The 26,811-nt window shown below is 43.7% G+C and overlaps 1 protein-coding gene across 1 annotated transcript in view; it reads right to left on the bottom strand.

The window, feature by feature from the left end:
- Window positions 1-13,201: 13,201 nt before the first annotated feature.
- TMEM233 (transmembrane protein 233) overlaps window positions 13,202-26,811 on the bottom strand; it is a 48,351-nt gene continuing 34,741 nt past the window's right edge. The window contains exons 2-3 of the mRNA XM_010368273.2: window positions 25,601-25,737; window positions 13,202-14,582 (exon numbers count right to left, since the gene is read on the bottom strand). Of these exons, the coding sequence (XP_010366575.1) occupies window positions 14,576-14,582; window positions 25,601-25,737 (144 nt within the window). The 3' untranslated portion in view covers window positions 13,202-14,575. The remainder of the gene's footprint in view (window positions 14,583-25,600; window positions 25,738-26,811) is intronic.

A 26,811-nucleotide genomic window follows, 5' to 3' on the forward strand; every position in this document is an offset into this window, starting at 1 on the left:
CTATTAGGCTTGCAAATGGAAACTTCTGGAAGGTTATACAACACATTGTTAATAGTGGTCTTCTCTGGGGAGAGGAGGGAGATTGCAAATAGGAGTAGACAGAAAAGGGACTTTCACTTTTTCATTTATATAGGTCTGTATTTGAAAAATTTTCTACTGTGAGGATGTACTACTTTTTAATAAAAAAAATAAGATATGGTTCCAGCCCCAAAGGAATTAATATAGTACAGGCTGGCACAGACCCACAGAAAAGCAATAATATAGATAGCTAAGAGATTCTGTGGGAGCCCAGAAGGGATTTATACCAGACCAGGAAAAGGGATGGGAGCCAGGAGGGTCTTCCTGGACCTGATGACTGAAAATTTGAATTTACTCAATATAATCAGAAATGTTGAATGTGCTTGCTGAATTAAATAAGCTAAGATATTGTGGATGACCCAGGATTTCTTCTTTGAGCTGCTTTTCTAATAGTGGCCCTGACTTGGTTACATGAGACAGTGGGGTGTTGAGTTTGGGAATCTCTCCCAAACAGTTGGAGAGATAGGAAAGAACACATGAGCTGTGGATTCTTTATCTGAGCTATGCAGATGCTTTGATGCACAAAGAGAGTTTTAAAACATCCGCTCTAGCTTGAATAAGAGAATGGTGAAAGCATGGGCGGCCCTTAATGTCAAATAGAATCAACAATATCCTGAGGATGCTGCCAACTGCTGATTGGAAAGTCTTACCATTTTGTATCAAGATTTCATGACAAAGAAACTAACATTGGTATCTATCAGCTATTGGCCCCATATTGAAAATCATGGGTAGGGTAGACTCTCCAATTACAAGTGTCTACTTGGGTCCCAGCTGTGTCTCTCAGGGGTCATTTTGTGTTACTTATCTATGTTTTTGGCACCAGGGACAGGTTTCGTGAAAGACAATTTTTCCATGGACCAGGGTTGGGGGAATGGTTTGGGGATGATTCAAGCACATTATATTTATTGTGTACTTTATTATCATTGCATTGTAATATAAAATGAAATAATTATACAGGTCACCATAATGTAGAAACAGTGGGAGCCCCTAGCTTGTTTTCCTGCAGCTAGATGGTCCCATGTGGGGGTGATGGGAGACAGTGACAGGTTATCAGGCATTAGATTCTCATAAGGAGCACACAACCTAGATCCCTCACATATGCAGTTCACAGTATGGTTCGTGCTCCTATAAAAATCTAATGCTACCACTGATCTGACAGGAGGCAGAGCTCTGGCAGTAATATGAGCGATGGGGAGCAGCTGTAAATACAGATGAAGCCTTACTTGCTCACCTACTGCTCACCTCCTGCTGTGCAGCCTGGTTCCTAATGGGCCATGGTACTGGTCCATGGCCTGGCGGTTGAGGAGTGCTGCCTTAATGTACTGAATCTATCATTTCCTTAATACTCTTTAAAAATGTATTTTTAAAAATGCAGTAGGATATACTGTTCTAGAAGGTACCTGGGACTTTGGGTTTATCCATGTATGGTAAGGCCAATGGATCAGAAGACTATTGCTATTAAAAATATAGTTTTATTACTCACCGTTCCTGATAGGGTTTGGCTGTGTCCCCACCTAAATCTTATCTTGAACGGTAGGTCCCATAATTCCCACGTGCCGTGGGAGGAATTTGGTGGGGGATCATTGAATCATGGCGCCAATGACCTCTATGCTCTTCTTCTGATAGTGAATTCTTACGAGATCTGATGGTTTTATAAGGGGCTTTTCCCCCTTTGCTTGGCACTTCTCTCTCCTGCCTTCTTATGAAGGACTTGTTTGCTTCTCCTTCTGCCATGACTGTGTTTCCTGGGGCTTCCCAGCCATGGCAAACTGTGAGTCAATTAAACCCCTTTTCTTTATAAATTACCCCGTCTCAGGTATTTCTTCATAGCAGCGTGAGAACAGTCTAATACAGTTCACGCCATGCCATGCAGAACCACAGGAGAGAACTTTGAGGTTGGTCACAGGCAGAGAGGATGAGAGGAAAGCCTAGGAAAAAGCCTTTATTGTGGTTTTTGCCAGGAGGAATGGGCGAGGCAAGGTACGCAGCTGAACAGGCTTAGGATTGGAGCATTTGAATAATTCAGGCCAGCTGTGGGCTATAGGGGTAGTCCCTAATTGTCTGCTACCTGACCCCGGGATGATTAGGGCAGAGGAAACTTGCCTCTCAGAGTGGAAAAGCCAGAGAGAGGAGGTGGTTCAGAGTATGAGCTCTGAATTGGTTGGTCTGCATATTACAGGAAGGTCGTCTGCTGTCTCTCGGAATGAGCTAACCCTGGGACAGTCTCTTTCAGCTTGGTGAGTCCCCAAGATGTCAAGCCTCATAAGATACAGAAAATGAAAAATGTGATTATACATATACATAGCATAAAATTTATTATTTTATCCATTTTAAAGTGTACGGTTCAGTGACATTAAGTACATTTACATTGTTTTGCAGCCATCATCACCATCCATCCACAGGAATTTTTTCATCTTGCAAAACTGATACTTTATGCCCATTAAACAGTAACTCCTCATTCTATCTTACCCTTGATCCCAGCAAGCACCATTTTACTTCCTGTCTGTATAAATTTTGCTACTCCAGGTATCTCAGATGTATGAAATCAAACAGTATTTGTCCTTCTATAACTGGCTTATTTCACTTAGCATAATGTCTTTGAGTTTCATCTATGTTGTAGCATGTATCAGAATTTCCTTCCTTTTTAAGGCTGAATCATATTTTATTGTCTGCATACACCACAGCTGGTTTATCCATTCATCTATTGATGGACACTTGGGTCGCTTCTACCTTTTGGCTATTGTGAATAATGCTTCTAAGAAAACAGGTGTACAAATATTTCTTCATGTCCCTTTGAATTCTTTTGAGTATACAGAAATGGAATTGCCAGATCCTATGGTAATGCTATTTTTAATTTTTGGGGAATTGCCTTACTGTTTTTCATAGCCGCTGTACCATTTCCCACTAGCAGTACACAAGAGTTCCAGTTTCTCCACGTCCTCCTATATTTTCTTCAGAAATTTTATCATTTTAGGTTTTACATGTAGCTCTATGATCTATTTTGAATCAATTTTTATGTATAGTGTGAGCTATGGGTTGAAGTTCATCTTTGGGAATACGGATGTCCAATTATTACAGCATCATTTGTTGAAAACACTATTCTTTCTCCATTGGATGACCTTTGCACCTTTGCCAAAAATCAATTTACAGGCAGGCCATGGCTCATGCCTGTAATCCCAGCACTTTGGAACGTTGAGGTGGGAGGATTGCTTTAGCCCAGGAGTTTGAGACCAGCCCTGAGCAACATAGTGAGACCCCATCTCTACAAAAAGTAAAAAAATTAGCTGGGCATGGTGGCATGCACCTGTAGCCCCAGCTACTTGGGGAGCTGAGGCAGGAGGATCACGTGAGCCCAGGTGGTTGAGGTTTCAGTGAGCCATGATTGCACTGCACTCCAGCTGGGAGACAGAGAGACACCCTGTCTCAAAAAACAAAAACAAAAACAAAAAAACTTATCCCAGCTACCTGAGAGGCTGAGGTGGGAGGATCACTTGAGGCCAGGAGTTCAGACCAGCTTGGGAAACATAGGGAGATTCTGTCTCAAACAAAACAAAACAAAAACAACCATATATGTGTAGGTCTATTTGTGAAGTCTCTATTTTGTTCCATTGATCTATGTGTCTGTCTTATCATCAATACCACACTGTCTCTTTTTTTTTTCTTTAGGAGACAGGGTCTTGCTCTGTCACCCATGCTGGAGTGCAGTGCATGATCATAGTTCACTGTAACCTTGAACTCCTGGGCTCAAGCCTCCTAAGTGGCTAAGACTATATTCATGTACCACTATGTCTGGCTAATTAAACAAAATTGTAGAGATGGAGTCTTGCTGTGTTGCCCAGGCTGGTCTTAAACTCCTGGCCTCATATGATCCTCCCACCTCAGCCTCCCAAAGCTTACAGGTGTGAGCCACTGTGCCCAGCCTCACACTGTCTCAATTACTGTAATTTTATGCAAAGTCTTGATATCAGGCAGTGTGACTTCTCCAACTTTGCTTTTCTTTGTCAATATTGTTTCAGCAATTCGTTCTTTTGCCTTTCTATATAAATTTTAGACCTCACTTGTCAGTTTCTACAAAAAGTTTTGCTGAGATTTTGATTAAACCATAGAATTATTGTCTTTAATATTTATTCACAGGTTTTTTTTTGTTTGTTTTTTTGTTTTGTTTTGTTTTTTTTTTGAGACAGAGTCTCCCTCTGTTGCCCAGGCTGGAGTGCAGTGGCGTGATCTCGGCTCACTGCAACCTTTGCCTCCAGGGTTCACACCATTCTCCTGCCTCAGCCTCACGAGTAGCTGGCACTACAGATGCCTACCACCTTGCCCGGCTAATTTTTTCTATTTTTAGTAGAGACAGGATTTCACCGTGTTAGCCAGATGGTCTCGATCTCCTGACCTCGTGTTCCATCCGCCTCAGCCTGTCAAAGTGCTGGGATTACAGGTGTGAGCCACCTTGCTTGGCCCAGTGATTTTAACATTTTATACTGGACATTGTGGGTAACATAGCAAAGGCTCTGGATTCTATTATTTTTCTTGGAAAAGTGTTGAGTTTTGTTTTAACTGGTAGTGAAATTACTAGTGACTCGTTCTTATGTTACAAAGGCATGGTTTGGGGCTTCTTTTGGTTGGGTCTATTTTGGTTTTGTGCCTTCTACGTGCTAGTTCTTGGATGTGGTCTTTCTGACTAATTTGTGACCCCTCTGGGTTTCAACAGAAAGACTGAGGAGTTTAAGCTCCTCTAATCTGGTGGAACTTGAGCTCCAAACTCTGCCTCCCCAGCACTGATCAATGCAGCTCTTTGCACTCTCCTCCAGATTTTTTGTTTTGTTTTGTTTTCTGCTGGGCTTCACAAATACAGTTTAAGAGTCAGCCAAGGATTTGAGGAGAGTTTATATTCTGATTTTTTAGGTCCCTTTTTTGTGGCTCTATCATTTCTGGGATTTCTCTCATCAAATTCCAGCCACCATGGGGGCCACAAACTCTAATCTGTGATTCTGCAGCCTAATAAGACTATTGCTTTCGGCTTGAGCTCTGTTCTCTGTGTGCTATGCAGGCTGGGTGACCCTTCAGAGGAAAAGCCAGGTAAATGTGGATAGTTCCCATTTTATGAGGATGCTTACTGCCCCTCCAGTTTTCAGTTGTTCTCAAATACCTTCAATTTGTAAAAAATGTTTTGTTCAGAGTTTGTAACTGTACCAGGCAGTGGAATTCGCCCAATATAAATTACTCCTCTACTACTAAAATCCAGAAATCTAATTAGTCTCAGCAGAGTTTACAATTCTAAACTCAGCTCTTCTGCTGAGTTTAGAACTGTAGACTATAGAGACTGAAGAAAAAGCCCCACTGAGCCAGTGTTGGCATTTGATGATCGTATCCACCTTGAATTTCTAAGGAACAGAGGTGTCACTAATGGAATCTACATCATTTTTGAAAAGTTCCACATCAGAAATAAGTCTTAAGAGTGAGATAGCCTAAAAATTACCATCAGAGATCAAAAATCTGCTTCAAAAGCAACAGTTGCTCAGTTTTTATTTTACTGAAAGTTTATTACTCTAGAACATCTTGCTTCTCTTCTTCATCAAAGCTGTGTGATTTTCTTCCAGTTTGTTTCTGGATCCCACACTAACTCAGAGACTATAAATGGCACATAAATATGGTATTTGTCAATTTGTTAGTGAACACTCTAAAGTGTCTTTCTCCATTTTTCCCACTAGGAGGCATCCCAGGCACAAAGGAGGCTGGGGTTCATTTGGGTTTCTCTCTTTTCTCCTCTCCTCTCCCTTCCCCTCCCCTCTCCTCTCCTCCTTTTCTGCTTTTCTTTTTCTTCTTCTTTTTCTTTTCTTTTGTTTTTTGAGACAGAGTTTCGCTCTTATCGTCCAGGCTGGAGTACAGTGGTGTGATCTCGGCTCACTGCAACCCCCGCCTCCTGGGTTCAGGCGATTCTCCTGCCTCAGCTTCCTCAGTAGCTGAGATTACAGGCATGCACCACCACGCTCTGCTAATTTTTGTATTTTTAGTAGATAGAGTTTCACCATGTTGGCCAGGCTGGTCTTGAAGTTCTGACCTCAGGTGATCCTCCTACCTCGACCTCCCAAAATGCTGGGATTACAGGCGTGAGCCACCGCGCCCAGCCGGATTTCTGTCTTCTTGAAATTACTTTTTGGTATAAGTCGATTTTCATTTCTTCCTTCTTTTAAACCATCACAACAAGGAATATGTGAGAAAGTTTTGAGACAGGATTTACAGCCAATACCATGGTTAGCTTCATCTTGCTTTAAAATTCAACTTTAAATCTTATCAGATAACAATGTGAAAATAAAGCTATGATGATGGAGGAAGCTTTGATTCAGGTTTCTTCTTCCATTTCTCTCTACCTCTACACCCTCATTCATTCATTCGTTCATTCATTCATTAAATAACTATTGGAAACTTATGTGCCAGGTACAAAGCTAGGGACCAGGAAGCAGAGGTGAACAAGATGAACATGGTCCGTGCCTGCAGGGGCACTCACGATCTGCTGGGAAAGACAGATATTAAATGGTAACTGTGCAAACTGCATCTAACTACCATTGTGATATGACCTTGAGTGAAACTACAGGGAAGTTGTGATCGTGCAAAAGGGAGACCCTCATGTTCTTGAAATGTTGGCATATCAGAGAAGGCACCTCTGAACAAGAGGCACTTAATCTGGGACAAAGGAGTGGACAGTAGCCAGGAGGAAGGGCACATGGGGAAAAGAACTTTTCACTCATTCAACAGATAGCTATAGAGTATCTGCCATGGGCCAAGCCCTAGTCTACATGCTGGGGACACATCAGTGAAGAGAACAGACAAGGTCTCTGCCCACATGAGGTCAACATCCTAGGGGGAGGAGATAGATAATAAAGAAGATAATAAATAAGTTAACAGTTAAATAAACAAAAATATTGTTAGTGGTGGCAAACCCCATGGAGGAAGTAAAACAGGGTGATGTGATAGCAAGTGACGAGGGGTGGGGTGGCTGCCTTAGAGATAGGGGTTAGGTTGGTCCTGTCTGAGAAGCTGTGACCTAGGGCATGGGGGAGAAAGGACCAGCTATGTGAAAATCTAGAAAATGGTGTTATGAATGGAGGAAACAGCACACACAAGGCCTTGAGACCAGAATGATCTTGTCATGTTTGGGGCCAGTGTGTGGCTACAGCTGAGTAGAGTGGGGGTGAGGTAGAGCATGAGATATGAGAGGTAGCCAAGGGTCTGATCGTGTAGAGCTTTGCGGGTCATCATTCAAAGTTTGGATTTTAAAACAGCGCATGTTCTCACTCATAAGTGGGAGTTGAACAATGAGAACACATGGACACAGGGAGGGGAACATCACGCACTGGGGCCTTTTGGAGGGTGAGGGGCAAGGGAAGGGAGAGCATTAGGACAAATACCTAATGCATGCAGGGCTTAAAATCTAGATGATAGGTTGATAGGTGCAGCAAACCACCATGGCACACGTATACCTATGTAACAAACCTCCACTTTCTGCACATGTATCCCAGAACTTAAAGTTAAAAAATAAAAAAAGTTTGGATTTTAGTCCAGAAGAGTAGATGCTCCAGAATGAGCAGTCCTTTTAACACCGAAGAAGAGAGCAGACTCGCTGGCACTAGAGACCATATCTAGGGGACCATCAACTCGTTAATGTTCCTTGGTCTTTTATTCCGAAGATAAAAAAAAAAATGAAGAATAAACAAAGTTGTGGAAAATGTACTGATTTCACCTATCAAGGATGAAAGGGCAAAATTACAAGAACAGGTTCCTGATCACTGGTCAACGAGGGCAAATGCTTGTCTTAACTACAAAAGAAACACCAACTCAATTACAAACCCTGCTTGTCGAGGCAAAGTAGCATTTTGTGATAGGGGGTTAAAGATGGACCTTCCAGCTTTTAATAATAAAGACCTTTTTAGGACACACAAAAAAAGTTTGGATTTTAAAGGCTGGGTATGGTGGCTCACAGCTATAATCCCAGCACTTTGGGAGGCAGAGGTGGGAGGATTGCTTGAGGCCAGAAGTTTGAGACTAGCCTGGGCCACATAGCAAGACTCCTATCTCTTCCAAAAAAAAAGTTTGAGTTTTAATTCCATGGGCGGTCACTGGGTGTGTGGGTTGGCTTTCAGCAGAGGAACGATGTGATTAAGTCTAGGTTTTGAGATAAGATAACCCTGGCTGCTGTGTGTGTTTTTTAAGCGAATGGATGTGAAAGCAAGATGTAGTAGACAGAATAATGCTCCCCAAAAGATACCCCCATACAAACCCCTGGAACTTGTGAATATGTTGTGTTACATGGTAAAGAGGAATTAAGGGAGCAGATGGAATTAAGGTTGCTAATCAGCTGACCTTAAAATAAGGAGATTATCCTGGATCATCCATGTGGACCCAAAGTAATGACAAGGGTCCCTAGGTAGGGAAGAGAGAGAAAGGAGTCAGAACAAAAGAGATACAGTATGAAAAAGACATCTTAAGCAGAGGAGATAGATAATAATGAAGAAAATAAACAAGTAGATGGTGACTTTGCTGCCTTTGAAGATGGAAGGGGGCCCTGAGTCAAGAAATGTGGATAGCTTCTAGAAGGTGGAAAAGGTAAGAAAAGGGATTCTCTCTACGAGCTTCCAGAAAGGAATCCAACCCTGCTGCCATCTTGATTTTGTTCCAGTAAGACCCATTTTAGACTTCTGACCTCCAGAACTGCAAGATAATAAATTTGGGTTGTTTTAAGTCACTAAGTTTGTAATAGTTGCTATGCCAGAGAGCTCTGTAAGAAAGCTACTGTAGGCCTGGCGTGGTGGCTCACACCTTTAATCCCAGCACTTTGGGAGGCCAAGGTGGGCAGATCACTTGAGGCCAGGAGTTCAAGACCAGCCTGGCCAACATGGCAAAACCCTGTCTCTACTAAAAATACAAAAAATTAGCTGGGCATGGTGGTGCACGCCTGTAGTCCCAGCTACTTGGGAGACTGAGGCAGAAGAATTGCTTGAATCCGGGAGGTGGAGGTTGCAGTAAGCCAAGATCATGCTACTGTACTCCAGCATGGGCAACAGAGCAAGATTCCGTCTCAAAGGAAAAAAAAAAAAAGCTACTGTAATTGTTTAGATGAGCTTTGGTAATGGCTCAAGAAATACTTATTTACCTTCCCTCCTAGGCATGCTTTAGGTCCTCTTTCTTGGGGGTTATCAGGCCATTTCTATATAGGCAGAATTTGACCTTTTATGAGTTCCTCCCAATACTTTCACTCCAAAGTACAACTAGTCCCCATGCATGGGATTCCACATGACCTGGGGGAGTAAACACTTGGTCACAGTGCCAGCAGCAGACGGCTTGGGTGCATCAGTGAACCAGTGTGTGGGTGCAAACTGGGAAAGGCTACACTGGGACAGGAAGAGAGATGAACGCCGTGGCCGGGTCATTGCAGGTTTAACTGGGTGCTCACCCGAGGTTTGGAACAGGTACTCGAGATGAAACTCTCCGATGCCTCATGCAGGCAATGCACAGAGGCAACTGTGTACTTTCCTCTCCTGACCCCTGATAAATAGATGTCTACTGGAATGAATGAATGAATGAATGAATGAATGAATGTATTGGAAAGGGAATTCCTTCTTTCTGTGGCTTCTCCAGCAAGTGTAAGTGATGCTTGAGTCGTCTTTATGCCTGCCTCTCTTTGCACTTGTCCAACCAGAATTCAAAGTGTCTTGGTGCAGGGACCTATTTTTATAGGGCAATTCCCCAGACTGAAATATTCAACACTCATGAGTATTTTTTAAGGATTAGTTGTAACCCATGAGTATGAACATTATCTTACAAGATTTTTTTTTTTTTTTTTTGGTAATTGGTGGCCCAGAACTGTCTCTTATATTTAGAAGCCTGAATCTAGGGTTACATATCAAGATACATGCATCGTGCTGTTTTGCTGAATGCAGCTGTCCTGCTGTAGGCCAAAGGTAATTTGCTGATCCAGGAGCTGAGGCCAGCGATTTTATGTCTGCATCTGTTTCTGCCCATAACTTGTGGGCAGAGACAGGGTAACTTCAAGAGCTGTAGCACTATCAGCCTCAGCAATGCAAAGAATGGTAGGACAGACACTGAGCCTTCCTTCCCTTCAGTACAGCCAGTGTGTTCTCCTGCAAAGTGATGGCATAACACTTTGCTCATGCCTCTGTCTGGGCACTCTCGTGTTTCCTTCTCATTGTTTATATGTATCTGTTCCCCCCACTAGACTACTGCCACCTTCTCAGGGGTCTCTCTTAAACATACTGGAATTTCCAAAGCCCAGCCCAGTTTGTGTGGTTGAGCAGGTGCTCTATAAATATTGGTCAAAGGAGGAGCTGGATGAGAGTGACAACACCATGGGGAAATTGTTTGAAAAGCTATTAGGAGGCCGGGCGTGGTGGCTCACGCCTGTAATCCCAGCACTTTGGGAGGCCGAGGCAGGGGGATTGCCTGAGGTCAGGAGTTCGAGACCAGCCTGGCCAACATGGTAAAACCCCGTCTCTACTAAAAATACAAAAAAACTAGCCAAGCGTGGTGGCACGTGCCTGTAATCCCAGCTACTTGGGAAGCTGAAGCAGGAGAATCGCTTGAACCTGGGAGGTGGAGGTTGCAGTGAGCTGAGATCGTGCCATTGCACTCCAGCCTGGGCAATAAGTGTGAAACTCCACCTCAAAAATAAATAAATAAATAAATAAATAAATAAAAGAAAAGCTGTTAGGTTACTTTTGCCCTGCACATGGAAGGTATAGTAAAAAGCAGCATGCTTAATGTGGACGCTGCTTTTTGTTTTATGTTTTTGCCTAGCAAATCTCTCTCCTTCTTCTGGTAAAAGCACTTTGGTTTTCCTTTGGGGAACCACCCTCCCCACACCCTCAATCTATAAAGTTTGGGTGGAGCTGACCTCACATTCAGTTCCAGTGATTGAATCCTGACTTCAAGCCTGGCCAGTGAGGGCACCACTTGCCCCTGGCCACAGCATCCATTTGTGTTGGTACAGTGGCTGTACCTCTTTGTTAATGACTGGTATCCATTTTGATAGGTCGGTTTCTGTTTTGTATCAATTGTTCATGATATTGAATTGAACCATTTTTTTCCCCCGGAGCTATTAGGGAAGAAACTCTTTCCACAGGCAGTGCTAAGCTGGTAGGAAAAAGTCCAAAGCTGTTGGCAGTCATCTTGTCCCTGCTAAACTAAAATGAACTCAGCAAGTTGGGGCTGAGACATGGAAAGGGACACGTTCCCAGAAACCCTGAGCACCAGGATCCAGCTGCACCTGAAGCTATCCCTGGAATTTTCCGTTTTGTGAGAGTAAACGCTACTGTTTGCTCTATTTAGCCATTTTTTGTAACTGGCTGATGAAGGAATGTCTTGGCTGATAATACACCAATTCTTTTTTTTTTTTTTTTGATACGGAATCTCACTCTGTCACACAGGCTGGAGTGCAGTGGCATGATCTCAGCTCACTGCAACCTCCACTTCCTGGGTTCAAGCGATTCTCCTGCCTCAGCCTCCCAAGTAGCTGGAACTACAGTCCTGTGCCACCATGCCTGGCTAATTTTTTGTATTTTTAGTAGAGATGGGGTTTCACTGTGTTAGCCAGGATGGTCTTGATCTCCTGACCTTGTGATCTGTCTGCTCGGTCTCCCAAAATGCTGGGATTACAGGCGTGAGCCACCGCACCTGGCCACCAATCCCTTTTTAAACTGTGCTTTTGCGAGTGGAGCAGGGGCAATCTTAGCTTTGGAGGAAGCTCTGGACAAGCCCATCATCCCAACAAAGACCATTTTGTCATTCTCAGGGCTTAGGACCTGGGGGACACCCAACAAAAATCAGTGGCCTTCTTGACCCCATGGATCACATTTAATAACAATATTTTTCTTATTTTATTTTCGCTTTAATGGAACCAACATTTTCAGTGCCAAGTAGAAGGACATTTCTGGCCATAAATTAGTTCAGAGTGATGCCTCTCTAGCGCCACCTCTGGCCGCTCTGGGGTCTTCCCTGGGGACTGAGGGTTGGAATAGATGAGCTTATTTTGGTTATGGAAATCTCTGGAAAGTGGGGAACCCCAAGAAAACACAATTCACACACTGTGGTACACAGGCTTACTTAAAACCATTTTTATTCTGCCTCTCAGCAACACCTTTCATTTGATTTGGGTAAAAGACCAGGGACCCAAACACGCACAAACAAAAAACAGGATGTCAGAAACAGAAATCAGGATCCAGTCTATTGGAATGATGCTAGAATCTCTGTGTGTTGAGATTTCGTGTCCCTGATTCAACGTCCTCCTGGGACAAGTGCTGGCTCATCACAACATCTGGGTAAAATGACAGGTAGAATCTGATGTTCATCAGCTTTTATTTATTTTTTTGCTAGGGTTCAGTATATGAAAAAATGCTGAAATTCGTATTGGTATAGTACTTAGAAACCCCCCCGCCAATGGTTAGTCACATCTATGACAACAATTAATTCTTATAACAGCGCTGTGAGGTAAGGAGGCAGGCATTCGTATCCCCATTTTGCAGGTGAAGGAATATTAGGCACAGAGAGGCTAAGAAACTTGCCTAAAATCGGCTTGCATAGCTAGTTAGTGGCCAATTAAAAACCCTGCAAAGACAAGAGGGCATTGGAACTCAGATATTGACTCTCAGCCTCTTATTCATTCAATTAGAATAATCTGCCTTTCTTTTTTCTTTTTCTTTCTTTCTTTTTTTCTTTTTTGAGATGGAGTCTTGCTCTGTCACCTGGGCTGGAGTGTAGTGGTGCAGTCTCAGCTCACGGCAACCTCCGCCTCCCAGATTCAAGTGATTCTCCTGCCTCAGACTCCCTGGTAGCTGGGATTATGGGCATGCACCACCATGCCTGGCTAATTTTCGTATTTTTAGTAGAGATGGAGGTTCACCATGTTGGTCAGGCTGGTCTCGAACTCCTGACCTCAAGTGATGCGCCCACCTCGACCTCCCAAATTGTTGGGATTCCAGGCGCCACCATGCCCAGCCAGCATCATCTGCTTTTCTTTTGCTTCATTATCACCATGTTTCTGACATTGATTCTTTGAAGTGACTTTTGCCATATACACATATGTAGTGTGTTAATTACTTGATATTTTCTTGAGTTCTCCTATTTTTCTTAATTTATTTGAACAGAAACAATGTATCCTATCTCCCACTGTGAGAAGCTGTAAATGGAAGATAATAAATAAAATAAATACCATGACACAAAACAATATCATTACATTCTTTCTAGACAGAAGACTCTGAACCTGAGACCTGCTCCTTCTTTGTTAAGAAGGGGAAAGAGCCGTAGTATCTGAAAGGTGTAAAGGACCTGCTAGCACTAAACAGAGACTTTTTCCTTGCTGTAATCAGGATGAAAAAAGAATAGAAAACGGGAAACATTCTTTGTGATTTGGTATTACTTAATGTTGTTCCTAGAAACTACTTAAAAATTATGTTGTGTACCACCAGTGGCACACCCCTTGTGCTCTGTGAGACACTGGGTTGCCGTGTTCTGGCAGGCAGAATAATGGCATCATTGAACCAGTACATTCACACCTAAAGGGTTTACATTTGACAGAAAAGAAATACAATGGGTGGCATTTTCAGGTGGCATCCAGGAAAATCAAAGATCTTGCCTGAGACTTGCTAGAGAAAGAGAGGAGAGAGAGTGAGAAATTGGAAAAAAAAAAAAAAAAAAAAAAAGCACATTCTATAAATACAGCCAGTTTATTCCCAAAACTGGGATAGAGGAAGTGCTCATGTACCTAGGATTGGCCACTAAGTCCATTCTCAGAGCCTACGTTTGAGCGAAGAGTGAGGTTTTGGTCAAGTCGACCAACGTGGATGCAAGCAAGGGAGGGGGCCTATTTGGAAACGTAAGGATCAAGACAAGAGACCAGAAAAGCCCCTTCTTTGAGTGTTTAATGACCAGATGGGTAAACTCTGGGCATGGGAGTGCCAACTCCCAGAGGAGGAGTTACTGAAGGTTGTAAGAATAAAAGGAAAAGCAAATCCACAACTTGAACTCTACTAGACAATTTTAAACATGCTGCAAACGTTTGTGCTCAACGTCGTAAATACCAGCACCCGCTGCTCTTCCTAGAAACCTCCATCTCCCCCAGTATGGAGATCCCCCGGATCCCCTCAGTGAAAAGTTATGTGATTTCCTGAGGCTCGCCTCTGGAGGAGAGGAGTGGACACAACGGGATTCGCTAAACTGAGACAGTGAGACTTCATTTTTCTTTTTTCTGTTTTCTTTTCATTTTTACAAATCAATGACTTTGGCTGATCCGGCTGTGTAGCTTGGATTTCCTACATTTTGGACTTTTTTTTTTTTTTTTCTTGTTCATTTGCCAGGGACCTGCCTCTGGAGAGTCCTGGAGGAAAAGATCTCACAGTCTGAAGTCGAGGATCCATTCCTCAGAAACTCCTTTGGGTGTGTGTGGATGAGGTCCATCCTCCATGCTCACAGCCCACTGACCGCTGGTTCCTCAGGCACTGTGTGGTACAGACAGAGAGAGAAAGAGAAAGATCGTGGGCTGAGCTTCTGTGGTTGCCTTTCCCAGCTCGATGCCTTCCTTATTAGATGGCGATGACTCTGGTTAAACACATGCTGAAAGGTACCAGCCCACCTGCACACGTCTGGCTCTAAGCAGGGGCTTCCTTTTGAGAAACATATTCTATTTGGAAAACTTATTTCATCTTACATGTAGGACATGCAAAAAAACAACAAAAAAGAAACAAACAAAAAACCTAATAATGCAGATACGGAAAAATGCCTCTTGAGCATTTCTGAACCTCACTCTCCTCCCCAAGGGTTAGTATAGTAGCACGGTAGCAGTTTGGTGTAAGTTCTCAGGTGTTTTTCTCTGCATTGAAACTGATCAATAAGCATTTAGAAATAGTATACTCATCATGTGTATGTGTTTACATAATGCAATCGTGCTGCAATTTCTTTTTTTGTTTTACTCACTCATTTATTCAATGCATATTTACATGCTGGGCACTGCTCTAGTGCTGATTATAGTAATAACACCCAACATTTACCTAGTGAGTACAGTGTGCCAGGCCCTGGAGTTTGTGCAATTTAACCTTCACAGCCCTATGAGGTAGGCACTGTTATTATCCCCATTTTATGTACGAGAAAACAGAGGCACAGACTGCTTAAAAGATATACCTAAGGGCACACAGCTACTTAGAGGAAGCACCTGGATTGGAACTCCAGCAGTCTAGCTTGTAAATAGACACTCTTTTTTTTTTTTTTTTTTTTTTTGAGACGGAGTCTTGCTCTGTGGCCCAGGCTGGAGTGCAGTGGCGTGATCTCAGCTCACTGCAAGCTCCGCCTCCCAGGTTCACGCCATTCTCCTGCCTCAGCCTCCCAAGTAGCTGGGACTACAGGAGCCCGCCAACATGCCCGGCTAATTTTTTTTTTTTTTTTGTATTTTTAATAGAGACGGAGTTTTACCTGTTAGCCAGGATGGTCTCGATCTCCTGACCTTGTGATCCACCCGCCTTGGCCTCCCAAAGTGCTGGGATTACAGGCATAAGCCATCACGCCGAGCTGTAAATAGGCACTCTTAAGGGCCATGCTCTATTATTATGGGCAGTAACAGAAATGAAAGTGTCCCTGGAGTTCTCGTGCCAGCAGGGGGAAACAGACCATAGATACATAATTTATCAGGGAGTGGTAAGGAAGAGAAGTAAAACTGACTAAAGGGATAGTCTCTTTGCTAACGTAATATAAGAACAAGTGCCAGATGGAGAGATGGGAACCAGCTGAGTGGCTTTTAGGAGGAAGAGAGTTCCAGGCAGAGGCAACGGCAAGTGCAGAGTCCCTGAGGCAGGAATGTGCTTGCATTGCTCTGAGAGAAGACTCTGATGTGGCTGAAGTGGAGGGAGTAAAAGGGAGAGAGGGGAGATGAGGATGAGGAAGGGGAGATGAGGATGGGGAGGCAGCAGCCAGATCATGCAGGGCTTGTAAAATCATAGTAAGAAGGATGTCTCTACGTGTATACTTTTTCAAAAAATAGAGACGGGATCTCACTATATTGCCCAGGCAGGTCTTGAACTCCTGGGCTCAAGTGATCCACCTGCCTTGGCCTCCAAAAGTGCTGGGATTACAGGTGTGAACCAGGGCACCTGACCCTGTCCCCATGTTTAAACTGCAGTGTGGTATCCCATCATACGAATATATCACTCCTAATTTAACCTGCCTACTGATGGACATGTAGGTGGTTTCAAGATTTCTCCTACTGCAAACAAAGCTGCAATGAACATCATTGCACACCTGTGGTTCCCAACCCTGGCTGTGCATTAGAGTTACCTGGAGAACCCTACAGTCTACCAATCCCTGGTCCTATTACTGGAGATTCTAATTTAATTGGTCCAGGGTGGGCCCTGGGCATTGTTTTTAAAATTTTTTTTATTTTAATTTTTTGAGACAGGATCTTGCTCTGTCACCCAGGCTGGAGTACACTGGTACAATTATAACAGACTGCAGCCTCGACCTCTTGGGCTCAAGCTGGCCTTGCACCTGAGCCTCCCAAGTAGCTGGGACTACAGGTGCATGCCACCAAGCCCAGATAATTTTTTAAAAAAAATTTTTAGTAGAGATGAGATCTTGCTATGTTGCCCAGGCTGGCCTCCAACTCCTGAGCTCTAGTGATCCTCCTGTTTCTGCCTCCCAAAGTACTGGAATTACAGGCATGAACCACAGTGTCCAGCGGTATTGGCATATATTTAAAGCTCCCCAGGTGATTCTAACACATAGCTAGGGTGAAGCTTTACTGTGTTACGTGCATTTTTGTGCACCTGTCTCTAAGGTGGATACTCAGCAGTGGAATTGCTGGGTTGGTGGGTGCCTGGATTTTATATTAGATACATCCAAATTGACTTTCCAAAAGACTGTCCCAGTTTCCTCTTTCACCACCAGTATAGTGTCCAATTTTTCACATCCTGGCCAATCTTGATATTCCCCATCTTTTTAATTGTTGCAATCTGCCAGACAAAAATATGTAGTATTTTTTGTTGTTGTTGCTTTAATTTGTGCTTTCTTGATTACCAGTGAGGTTTAACATCTTTTTAATGTTCATTCTGATTTCTTCATCAACATGTGCTAGCTTATATCCTTTTCAAAGCAAAAATCCTTCCATTGTTGCTGGCAACTTAGGTCTGATTTGTCTCTACCTCAGCTTATCTGAACCATCACAGAAAGACCCTTCTAACCTTCTGGAAATAGGTAACAATTCCCATTTTTCATTATGGAATCACGAAATCTCTCTGCACAAAACAATTTCCAGAAAGCCTTTCCCCAGCCAACAATATAGAAAAGAAGAGGGATTTGCTTTTAAGCTTTTGCAAAAAGGTCAAGTTCCTGCTTCATGTCCACCTTGATATGTATGTCTCATTCCAATTCTGATGCAATTGAAGGATATTTTGAGGCCAGGAAAGGATTCATTTCAATTTGCTTAGGAGAGAGGAGCTTTCCCTACTGGGAAAGATCAGAATGGGTCAAGATCTTCGAACTCTTTCCCAGTACAGAATGGGTCAAGATCTTCGAACTCTTTCCCAGCACAGAATGGGTCAAGATCTTCGAACTCTTTCCCAGTACAGAATGGGTCAAGATCTTCGAACTCTTTCCCAGTACAGAATGGGTCAAGATCTTCGAACTCTTTCCCAGTACAGAACGGGTCAAGATCTTCGAACTCTGTGCCTTCTAATGAGACACAGTCATGGGACCCTTATCCCTGTTTAGAGGTAAGTTTTTCCTTAATGAAAACCTTGGGAAACAAAGGCTGTTGTTGTTAAGAATGGCAAACAAGCGTTTTTAACACACAGGTGTGTACCTGGCTGTTTATACCTCAACAAGACCACTCAGAGACGTACATTCAGGGGAGTTGCACTGTACGTGCATTTAACTTATGGCAGATCGACTATTTATGTTCCTCAAAAAGAAAAAAAGCCACAGAGCTGAAGTTTCTGACTGCCGCCCTCCTCAATGATCATGAGCACAGATGGGGATGTCACGTCTATTCCTTCTATGTGAGCCCAGAGTGTGGTTCCAGTGTTGAAACAGATGCCATGAACCCTAAACCCAGCCACATACTTCAGCTGACTCTCAACCCAAGGAACAGTCACCTCTTCCAACACTGGAGACATTCACTGGCTATGCTGGGCTGATCAAGATACCATGTGTGAGTCTCCAATAGGGTGCCCTCCTTGGATACTTCCAAGATTAAGTTTGATTATACTCAAAGCTCACCTTGTGCCCTGACATGAGAACCCTACTCCTGAGTAACAAGAAACTCCACTGTATTAGCAGGGTCATCTGAGAATGTCATATTTGTCACAGAGGACATTTGTCTCATACCCAAATGTTGTCATGGCCAAATTCCACAGAGCATCAGATAAGAGAACAAGAGCCTGATCTCAGGGAGACAGGAAAAGACCTCGGTGTGGCGGCTCAACCCTGTAATCCCAGCTAACTCAGGAGGCTGAGGTGGGAGGATCACTTGAGGCTGGGAGTTCAAGACCAGCCTGGGCAACATAATGAGACCCCTGTCTCTAAAACAAAAACCAAAAACAAAAGGGAGGGAGGAAGAGAAAATTTAGGAGGTGTGTAAACTTTCCAGGGAAGCAGCAATAACTGAAGCTTCTACCAGATACCTTAGGTGTGATATTGTGATAAAGAATGATAAATATTTGGTCCCGGCATCTGGTTCCTGAGACAGAGCTCCTAACACCCTTGTAGACTGGGTACTAGGAGAATCTTTTGTTTTGATGTTTTGTCTTGACTCTAGTTTCTGACACAGAGCTCCCAAATTCCTTGGAATTTCCTGGGTGATAGGACTATATTTATTCTAATGAGGCAACTCTTGGTGGGCCCCTGGATAGCCTCAGGTTGTGGGTGGGTTGCCAGGGGAACTAGCCATGTAATTAGAAGGTTGGAACTTCCAGTCCCACCCCCTAGACTCCAGGGAGGAGAAATGGGCTGAAGGTTAAGTTGGGCACCAATGGCCAGTGATGTAATTGATCAAGCCTACGTAATGAAGCCCCCTTGCAAACCCAAAAGGACAGGGTTGGGAGAGCTTCCAGATGGCTGAATGTGTGGTGGGACCTGGAAGGTGACACACCTGAACAGGACATGGAAACACCACACCCTTCCTACATACCTTGCCCTATGCATCTCTTCCATCTGACTGTTCATCTGTATCCTTTGTAATATCCTTTGTAATAAATGGGTAAATATAAGTAAGTGTTGCCTTGAGTTCTGTGAGCCACTTTAGCACATTAATAGAACCTGAGAAGGGGGTCATGAAAATCCCCAACTTAGAGCCAGCCAGTCCGAAGTGCAGGTCACAACCTGGGACTTGCAATTAGCATCTGAAATGGGAGGCAGTCTTGGGGGACCAAACCATTAACCTGTGGGATCTGACTCTAACTCCCAGTAGATGGTGTAGTAATTGAGCTAAATGATAGGATACCCAGTTGGTAGTCACTGGACAATTGCTTGGTGTGTGGGAGAAACAAAACACACTTGGTCACAGCTGTGTGTTGTGTTGAGTGTGTAAGAGAAGAAAAACTGTTTATCTTTTTATCTTAGGGATGTAAAAAAGTCTTGTTTGTGGCCGGGCGCGGTGGCTCAAGCCTGTAATCCCAGCACTTTGGGAGGCCGAGATGGGCGGATCACAAGGTCAGGAGATCGAGACCATCCTGGCAAACACAGTGAAACCCCGTCTCTACTAAAAATACAAAAAACTAGCCGGGCGAGGTGGCGTGCGCCTGTAGTCCCAGCTACTTGGGAGGCTGAGGCAGGAGAATGGTGGGAACCCGGGAGGCGGAGCTTGCAGTGAGCTGAGATCCGGCCACTGCACTCCAGCCTGGGCGACAGAGCAAGACTCCGCCTCAAAAAAAAAAAAAAAAAAAAAAAAAAAAAGTCTTGTTTGTTGGCACATGTCCACACAGGCAAGAATGTTCTTCATTAAATGCAAAGTCCTAGAATAGTAGTTCTGCAACTTTAGAATATTTAGAATTATTTTTCGGGGAAGGTGGCTTGTGATATTTCCAGGCTACTCAGGAAATGGGGTCCAGGAACTTGCATTTTCATAAACATCCCAGATGAATCTGTCCTAGGTGGCTCTGAGATTTGTGCTTTGAGAAACATCACTAGAATAACCTAACCTTGCTTGAGTCCTCAAGGTATCAGCAGGAAGCAAAAGCCTGCAAATAGTTTGGTTTTGACTAGGGATTTGAATGACTAGGATTGATAAACGGATGGCTACTATATTTAAACATTTCACCTGTGTGATTTATTGCTTCACTTTCCCTAGCAACTTGAGGGCGGAGAGTTTTCTGACTTTGAAAGACTGCAAGTCCATGATTCTGTCTGGACAAGAACAATTCTCTGCTGTCAATGCAGGATTCTATCTAAAATGGTTTAATATTTCAGTTGAATAATTTCCAGCTCTTAGGAATTTGATGTCATGAAACCCTATGTTTCATTGCCCCAGCCACCACGTGGCTTACGTAGATATCCTGTAACATAGGATGAATGAGAGCTTTTCATGTGTTTGGGTAAAGACTATCATGATCTGAGACTATGCCAAGGAAGTAAACTACCCGCGATTTCAACCATTTGAGATTTCAATCTGTTCTCTAACACACTGGCTACAGCTTTCTTGATAAGGATAAAGAATGATTTTTTTTGAAGACAGGGAATTTACCATTTTTAAAAGGCAGTAGTTTACTTCAAACAGGTTTTTTGTTTTGTTTTTTTGTTTGTTTTGTTTGTTTGTTTGAGACAGGGTCTCCCTCTGTTGCTCAGGCTAGAGTGCAGTGGTGTGATCATGGCTCACTGCAGCCTCAATCTCTGGGCTCAAAAGATCCTCCTGCTTCAGCCTCCCGAATGGCTAGGACTACAGGTGTGCACCACCAAACCCAGCTAATTTAAAAGAAATATTTTTTGGAGCAACAGGGTCTTGCTATGTTGCCCAGGCTCGTCCTAAACTCCTGGCCTCAAGAGATCCTCCCACCTCAGCCCAAGGTATTGGATTACAGGTGTGAGCCATCACACCCAGCCCCCAGACAGCATTTGGAAATGAATAAACTCAGAAAACTCACAGATTCATGGGTTTTGGGTCAGGCTTCGACTCCTCTAATGTCAGATTTTTCCAGCCCCTCTGTGGAAACAGATTGTTACAAAGGAGCCTGCCTGTGGGCAGACCTGCTAGGTGGCAACTCCATTCCCCTCCCTAGCATTGGGTTAGACATAGCAGATTAGGATGATGAGTTTGCTGTAAATGAAAACTGACCAGTCCATGAATGGCCACCATCTGCACGTTCTTTCTTGTGGACTTTGATGCAGGATATTTGCCAAGGTTTGGTAAAGACTGTTCTGCCCGCCACCTGCGTCTGAATCCTCAGGTTGGGAGCAGGGGCAGCTGAAAGATGCAGATGTTCTTGAGCCCCACTTCTGATTTAGCAAGTTGGAATCTTTTGAGGTGAGGCTCGGATGCTAACTTTTTTAAAACCTCTCCAGGTAACTCTTATGGAGTGTAAAGCTTGGGCACTTTTGCCTTAGAAGTTTCACATTGCCATTTAGTTCCTCCCATAAATGAGGGCTGGAAGATTTAGTTTCAAAGGATTACTGAGAAATTGGCCATGTTACTTGGAGGACAGATTTGATTTCATTCTCTAACGGTAGTTATTTTCTGCCTCCTTCCTTCTTTCTCTCTGTCTCCCCCCCGCCCTCTCTTGCCCATACATGCATATGACAACGCCTTTAAATTTGAGTTTCTCCATGGAACTCTCTTTTAAAATGTATTTATTTATTTATTTTTTGAGACAGGGTCTCACTCTGTCACGTAGGCTAGAGTGCGATGGCATGACCATAGCTCACTGCAGCCTTGAATTCCTGGACTCACATGATCCTCCCATCTCAGCCTTCCAAATAGCTGGGAATACAGGTGTGTGCCACCACGCCCAGCTAATTAAAAATTTTTTTTTTTTTGTAGAGATGGGGTCTAGCTATGTTGCCCAGGCTGCTCAAGGAACTCCTAGCCTCAAGAGATCCTCCCATCTCTGCCTCCCAAAGTGCTAGGATTATAGGCATGAGCCACCGTGCCTGGCCTGTTTTCTTTCATAACGGAGGGAAAGGCATCTAGAAGGAATTTGACCCTACAGATGGGGAAATAATTCAATTCTCACTTTATAGTTAGGGAAATTGAGGCAGAGAGAGTTTAATAATTTGCCCAGAGAGCCTATGTGGTAGAAGTAGGATCCTGATAAAGCTGGTATTAAATCATAGGCTCTAACCATTGTGAACAGTGCCTTTTAGGAAGAAGGAACAGAGAGGCTACTCCTTCTCATACCTTTTATTCCTAAGAAAGCTTCAATCACAAGCAGAGACATTCAATCACAAGCAGAAACACATCAGCCCCAGATAAAAACACTTATATTAAAATTGGAGAAAGTCTACATACGAATGCTTCTAGATCCCTTCCAACACTTCTTGGATGGAGTTGCCATGAGCAAACTGGTCTTTGAAAGCAGACTGTCCACTAGAGACTGCAAAGTAGATAGTGTCTAGGCTGCAAATATTGTTTCTGTGTTTTAGTAATGTGAATTGCTTGTCAATATCTAAAAAAAAATCAGATTTTACATAAAATTCCAGATTTCCAACATCTCTTGAAAAATGAGCCCCATGAGGCCTGCATGGTAAGTGGTTACAGTTGGAGCAGAGTGGTGGCTGCTTTCTTTAAACTGTGCTTTTGAAATTACCATGGTCCCCACCACTTCTTATTGTCCTATAACCAGGCTACCTCATGTATGTCCTTTCCCTGACCCCTGTACTCCTTTGATTTTGTGAACCTTGGCCCTGACTTATCACACATTTCTGTAGGTTGAAACCTCACCATACCATTCCCCCATAAATAAACCCTGGAGTTAGCCACAAAGCAAGTACCACTTACTGGCCTTTGTTACTGGGTGTACTAGCAAGGACATATTGACTTAGAGGCAGTGCAGAGTTTGGCTAAGAACACAGCCTGAAGAGTGACACTATCCTGGTTTTAAATCCTACTTTTTCCACTAACTAGCTGTGAGGCTTTGGGCAAGTCACTTTACCTCTCTGAGCCTCAGTTTCCTCATCTGCAAAATAGGGATAATAATACCTATCTACCTCTTGGGGTTGCTGTGAAGACTCAATGAGGATTAATTCATGTAAGAGCTTAAAACAGTACCTGGTATATGTCAAGGTCTATGTTAGTGTCAGCTGCTATTATTATGACCCACTTAGCTCAAACACTAATCTAGGCAGTATGCATTTTCACAAGTTCCCAGGAGCCAAGCCAAGGCTTGGCCTCATTCCCTTGGAGCACTGTCCTTTGTTTGGCTCATAAGCATAAAGCCTTGAATTCTATTTAATGACATCTTGAATTCTGAGGTCCTTTCCTAGTAACATTGATAATAATAGTAATAATAGGATTAATAAATGTTTACATTTTTGTGCACCCACTAAAGAACAGAGACACCAACTTACACATTCTGTGAGTCATCCAATTAACCTTACAATAGCTTTATGAAATGAATTATTCTCACTTTACAGGTGAGGAAACTGAGGTTCAGGAATGTTAAACAATTGGCTGAAGGTCTCACAGTGAATAAGTGGTGGCTGGGACCTGGGTCCACGCAATCTGGTGCCAAAACTGCACCATTAAACTCACACTCTGTGGCTCCCCTGCTCACAAGTTCACAAGCACCTTACACTTTCTCTTAAGAATATAGTCAGATTCATTCACATGTATTCTCCAACCATCTTCCTCTTCATAGGCCAACATCAAATTTGCCATCCTGCAGGCAAGAAACCATGAGTTTCCTTTCATGTTTGAGTGTCCTTTTCTCTTTTCTTTGGCCAAAGCCATTTAATTTTCTTTTGTGACACTTCCTGTTTTGATATCTTCCCCTCTACCCAGCTGCCACTGATTGTTCCTGGATCTGCCTTGTTTGATAGGAAGTGGATCTACCATGACATCTGTTACTCTCTTGGTTGCCAAGGTTGGGTTGGCTGATCTGGAATGTCAAAAGAGGTCTCATTCCTCCCTCACCCACCTGGGTAAGCCTCCTTTGTCAACCAAGAGAAAGAGGTTGACCTTCTCAGCTCGATGGGTGTAGGACTTTGGTCAAGGGTATAGGAGTAGCCATGCCGCTCTGACAGAACAGTGAAAGAATTTCTCAGCATTCTTGTCTGTCTTACCAGAAATTACATAGCAAGACAGAGATGGATCTGGGCTTGTCATTTCCGGGTCTGTGTTGCCTACCACATGACCTTGCCGTCTGTCAAACTTCTGATGGAAAGTGTTATTGATTCTAGCAGATGGAGCCCATCTGAGCTGGTTAGAGAAATCAGAATAAATTGTCCCAGTTCAGAGGGACAACACATCAACAGCATCCATCTTTTTATGAGATGAGAGTTCATTGCCAATACCAAAAATATATGGTGACCCTTCTGCCCTTAAACTAAAACAGTTATGCTAGTTTGATGCAAGTAGGAGTTTATTTAGCAGATGATGTTCTAGGGCAGAGCAAATAGCAATCCTAAATATCCCATTTACTCTCCCACATTTCCCACCCTCTTACAGTTAGGTGGGATTATGTGACTGATTTCAGTCAATGTGAGCCTAAGCGACATTTGTCGCCAGGCAGTAAAAAGCCCATGTGGGATTCTCCAGTCTTCCTCTCCCCCGCCTTTGCCTGAGGACACCTCATGTTCTAGATCTGAAGTTGGCAAACTACAGCCCACAGACAGATGCCTGTTTTTGTAAATAAAGTTTTATTGGAACACAGCCATGCCTGTTCATTTCTATATTGTCTATGGCTGCTTTTGTGCTAAAATGGCAGAGCTAAGTAGCTGTGCCAGAGACCATGATCGGGACCATATGGCCTACAAGGCTTAAAAGATTTACTATCTGGCCCTTTACAGACAAAGTTTGTTGGCTTCTGTTCTAGACAGAGCAGCTACAAGATGGTGGAGCTTTGTATAGTGTGGGACCCTGTGTGACTGTGTGGAGGAGAGACCTTCTACTGACCTATATGATCCATGTAACGGATCCATATTGTTGATCCAAAGAAGGATCCAAATCTTCTTTCTTTATAAATCACTCAGTCTGAGGTATTTCTTTATAGCAATGCAGAATGGACTAACACACTACTTTTGTGCTACAAAGACTGAGTTGAGTATTTGGGACTATGTCCCTCTGTCCAGAGAATGTAGGGCCTGTAAGGCCAAAAATATTTACTATTTGGTCATTTACCAAAGAAGTTCACCCACTCCTGCACTAGAAGATCCACACTGTTGCTGTGTCCCCCTGGACTGGGACAAATTTATTCTGAGAAGAAAACATGAAAACCCTTTGGCTTGGGGTTGTTACTGGAGCATAACCTAATCTACCCTAACAGATTCCAATGGGCATTCGAGAAAGGGCAGTTGACATGGTGAGGGATTCAAAAGGCCTACTTACTTCCTTGTGAAGTGAACTGCACAAGAAATGCCGATGATGAGAAGGCCAATGATGATGGAGGCGATGGCTACCCACTTAGCATTCCGCCCAAGCCGCCTGGCTCCTTCGTAGTCTCCGTCGTTGTAGCTGTTCAGAGACTGGGGGACACAAGGGAAGAGCTGGTGATGACAGATAACCCACAGGGAAAGGGATGGAGGTACTCAGGCTGTCCTGATGAAAAGGCTCCAAGAGCCCTCTGGTGACTTTGCTCATCTCACTGACAGGCTGCTAAACAAACAGCACAGTCATCCCCTCCTCCAGGAATCCTTCCCTAAACGCTAAGGATGAGTTAACTGCCCCCTCTGTATTTCCTGATGACTTTTGTCTTAGCATTTACATAATAAGATTTTGTCTCTCCCACCAGCATGTAAGTGTGACGTGGGCAGGGGTCATCATCTGTCTTTTTTCTGTTTTTTGAGACAGAGTCTAACTTTGTCACCCAGGCTGGAGTGCAGTGGCACAATCTTGGCTCATTGCAACCTCCGCCTCCCAGGTTCAAGCAATCCTCCTGCCTCAGCCTCCCGAGTAACTGGGATTACAGGCGCCTGCCACCACACCCAGCTAATTTTTGTACTTTTAGTAGAGACAGAGTTTCACCACATTGGCCAGGCTGGTCTTGAACTCCTGACCTCAAGTGATCCACACACTTTGGTCTCCCAGAGTGCTGGGATTACAGGCATGAGCCACCATGCCCAGCCATATATCTTGTTCAGCATGGCATACCAGTGTCAAGTGCAATACTTGCCATGTAGAAGATGCTGGATAAGTATTTGTAGCATAAAAGGACAAATGAGTATGTCTGTCTTGTTCACTAGAACAGGAGTTTGCAAATCATGGCCCGTGGGTCAAATCCAGCCTGCTGCCTGTTTTTGTAAATAAAGCTTATTTGGAACATAGTCACACTCATTTGTTTTTTTTTTTTTTTTGAGGCAGAGTCTCACTCTGTCGCCCAGGCTGGAGTGCAGTGGCCGGATCTCAGCTCACTGCAAGCTCCGCCTCCCGGGTTTCCGCCATTCTCCTGCCTCAGCCTCCCGAGTAGCTGGGACTACAGGCGCCCGCCACTTCGCCCGGCTAGTTTTTTTGTATTTTTAGTAGAGACGGGGTTTCACCGTGTTAGCCAGGATGGTCTCGATCTCCTGACCTCGTGATCCGCCCGTCTCGGCCTCCCAAAG

Source organism: Rhinopithecus roxellana, chromosome 10 (genome assembly GCF_007565055.1).
Source record: "Rhinopithecus roxellana isolate Shanxi Qingling chromosome 10, ASM756505v1, whole genome shotgun sequence".
Classification (NCBI taxonomy): domain Eukaryota; kingdom Metazoa; phylum Chordata; class Mammalia; order Primates; family Cercopithecidae; genus Rhinopithecus; species Rhinopithecus roxellana.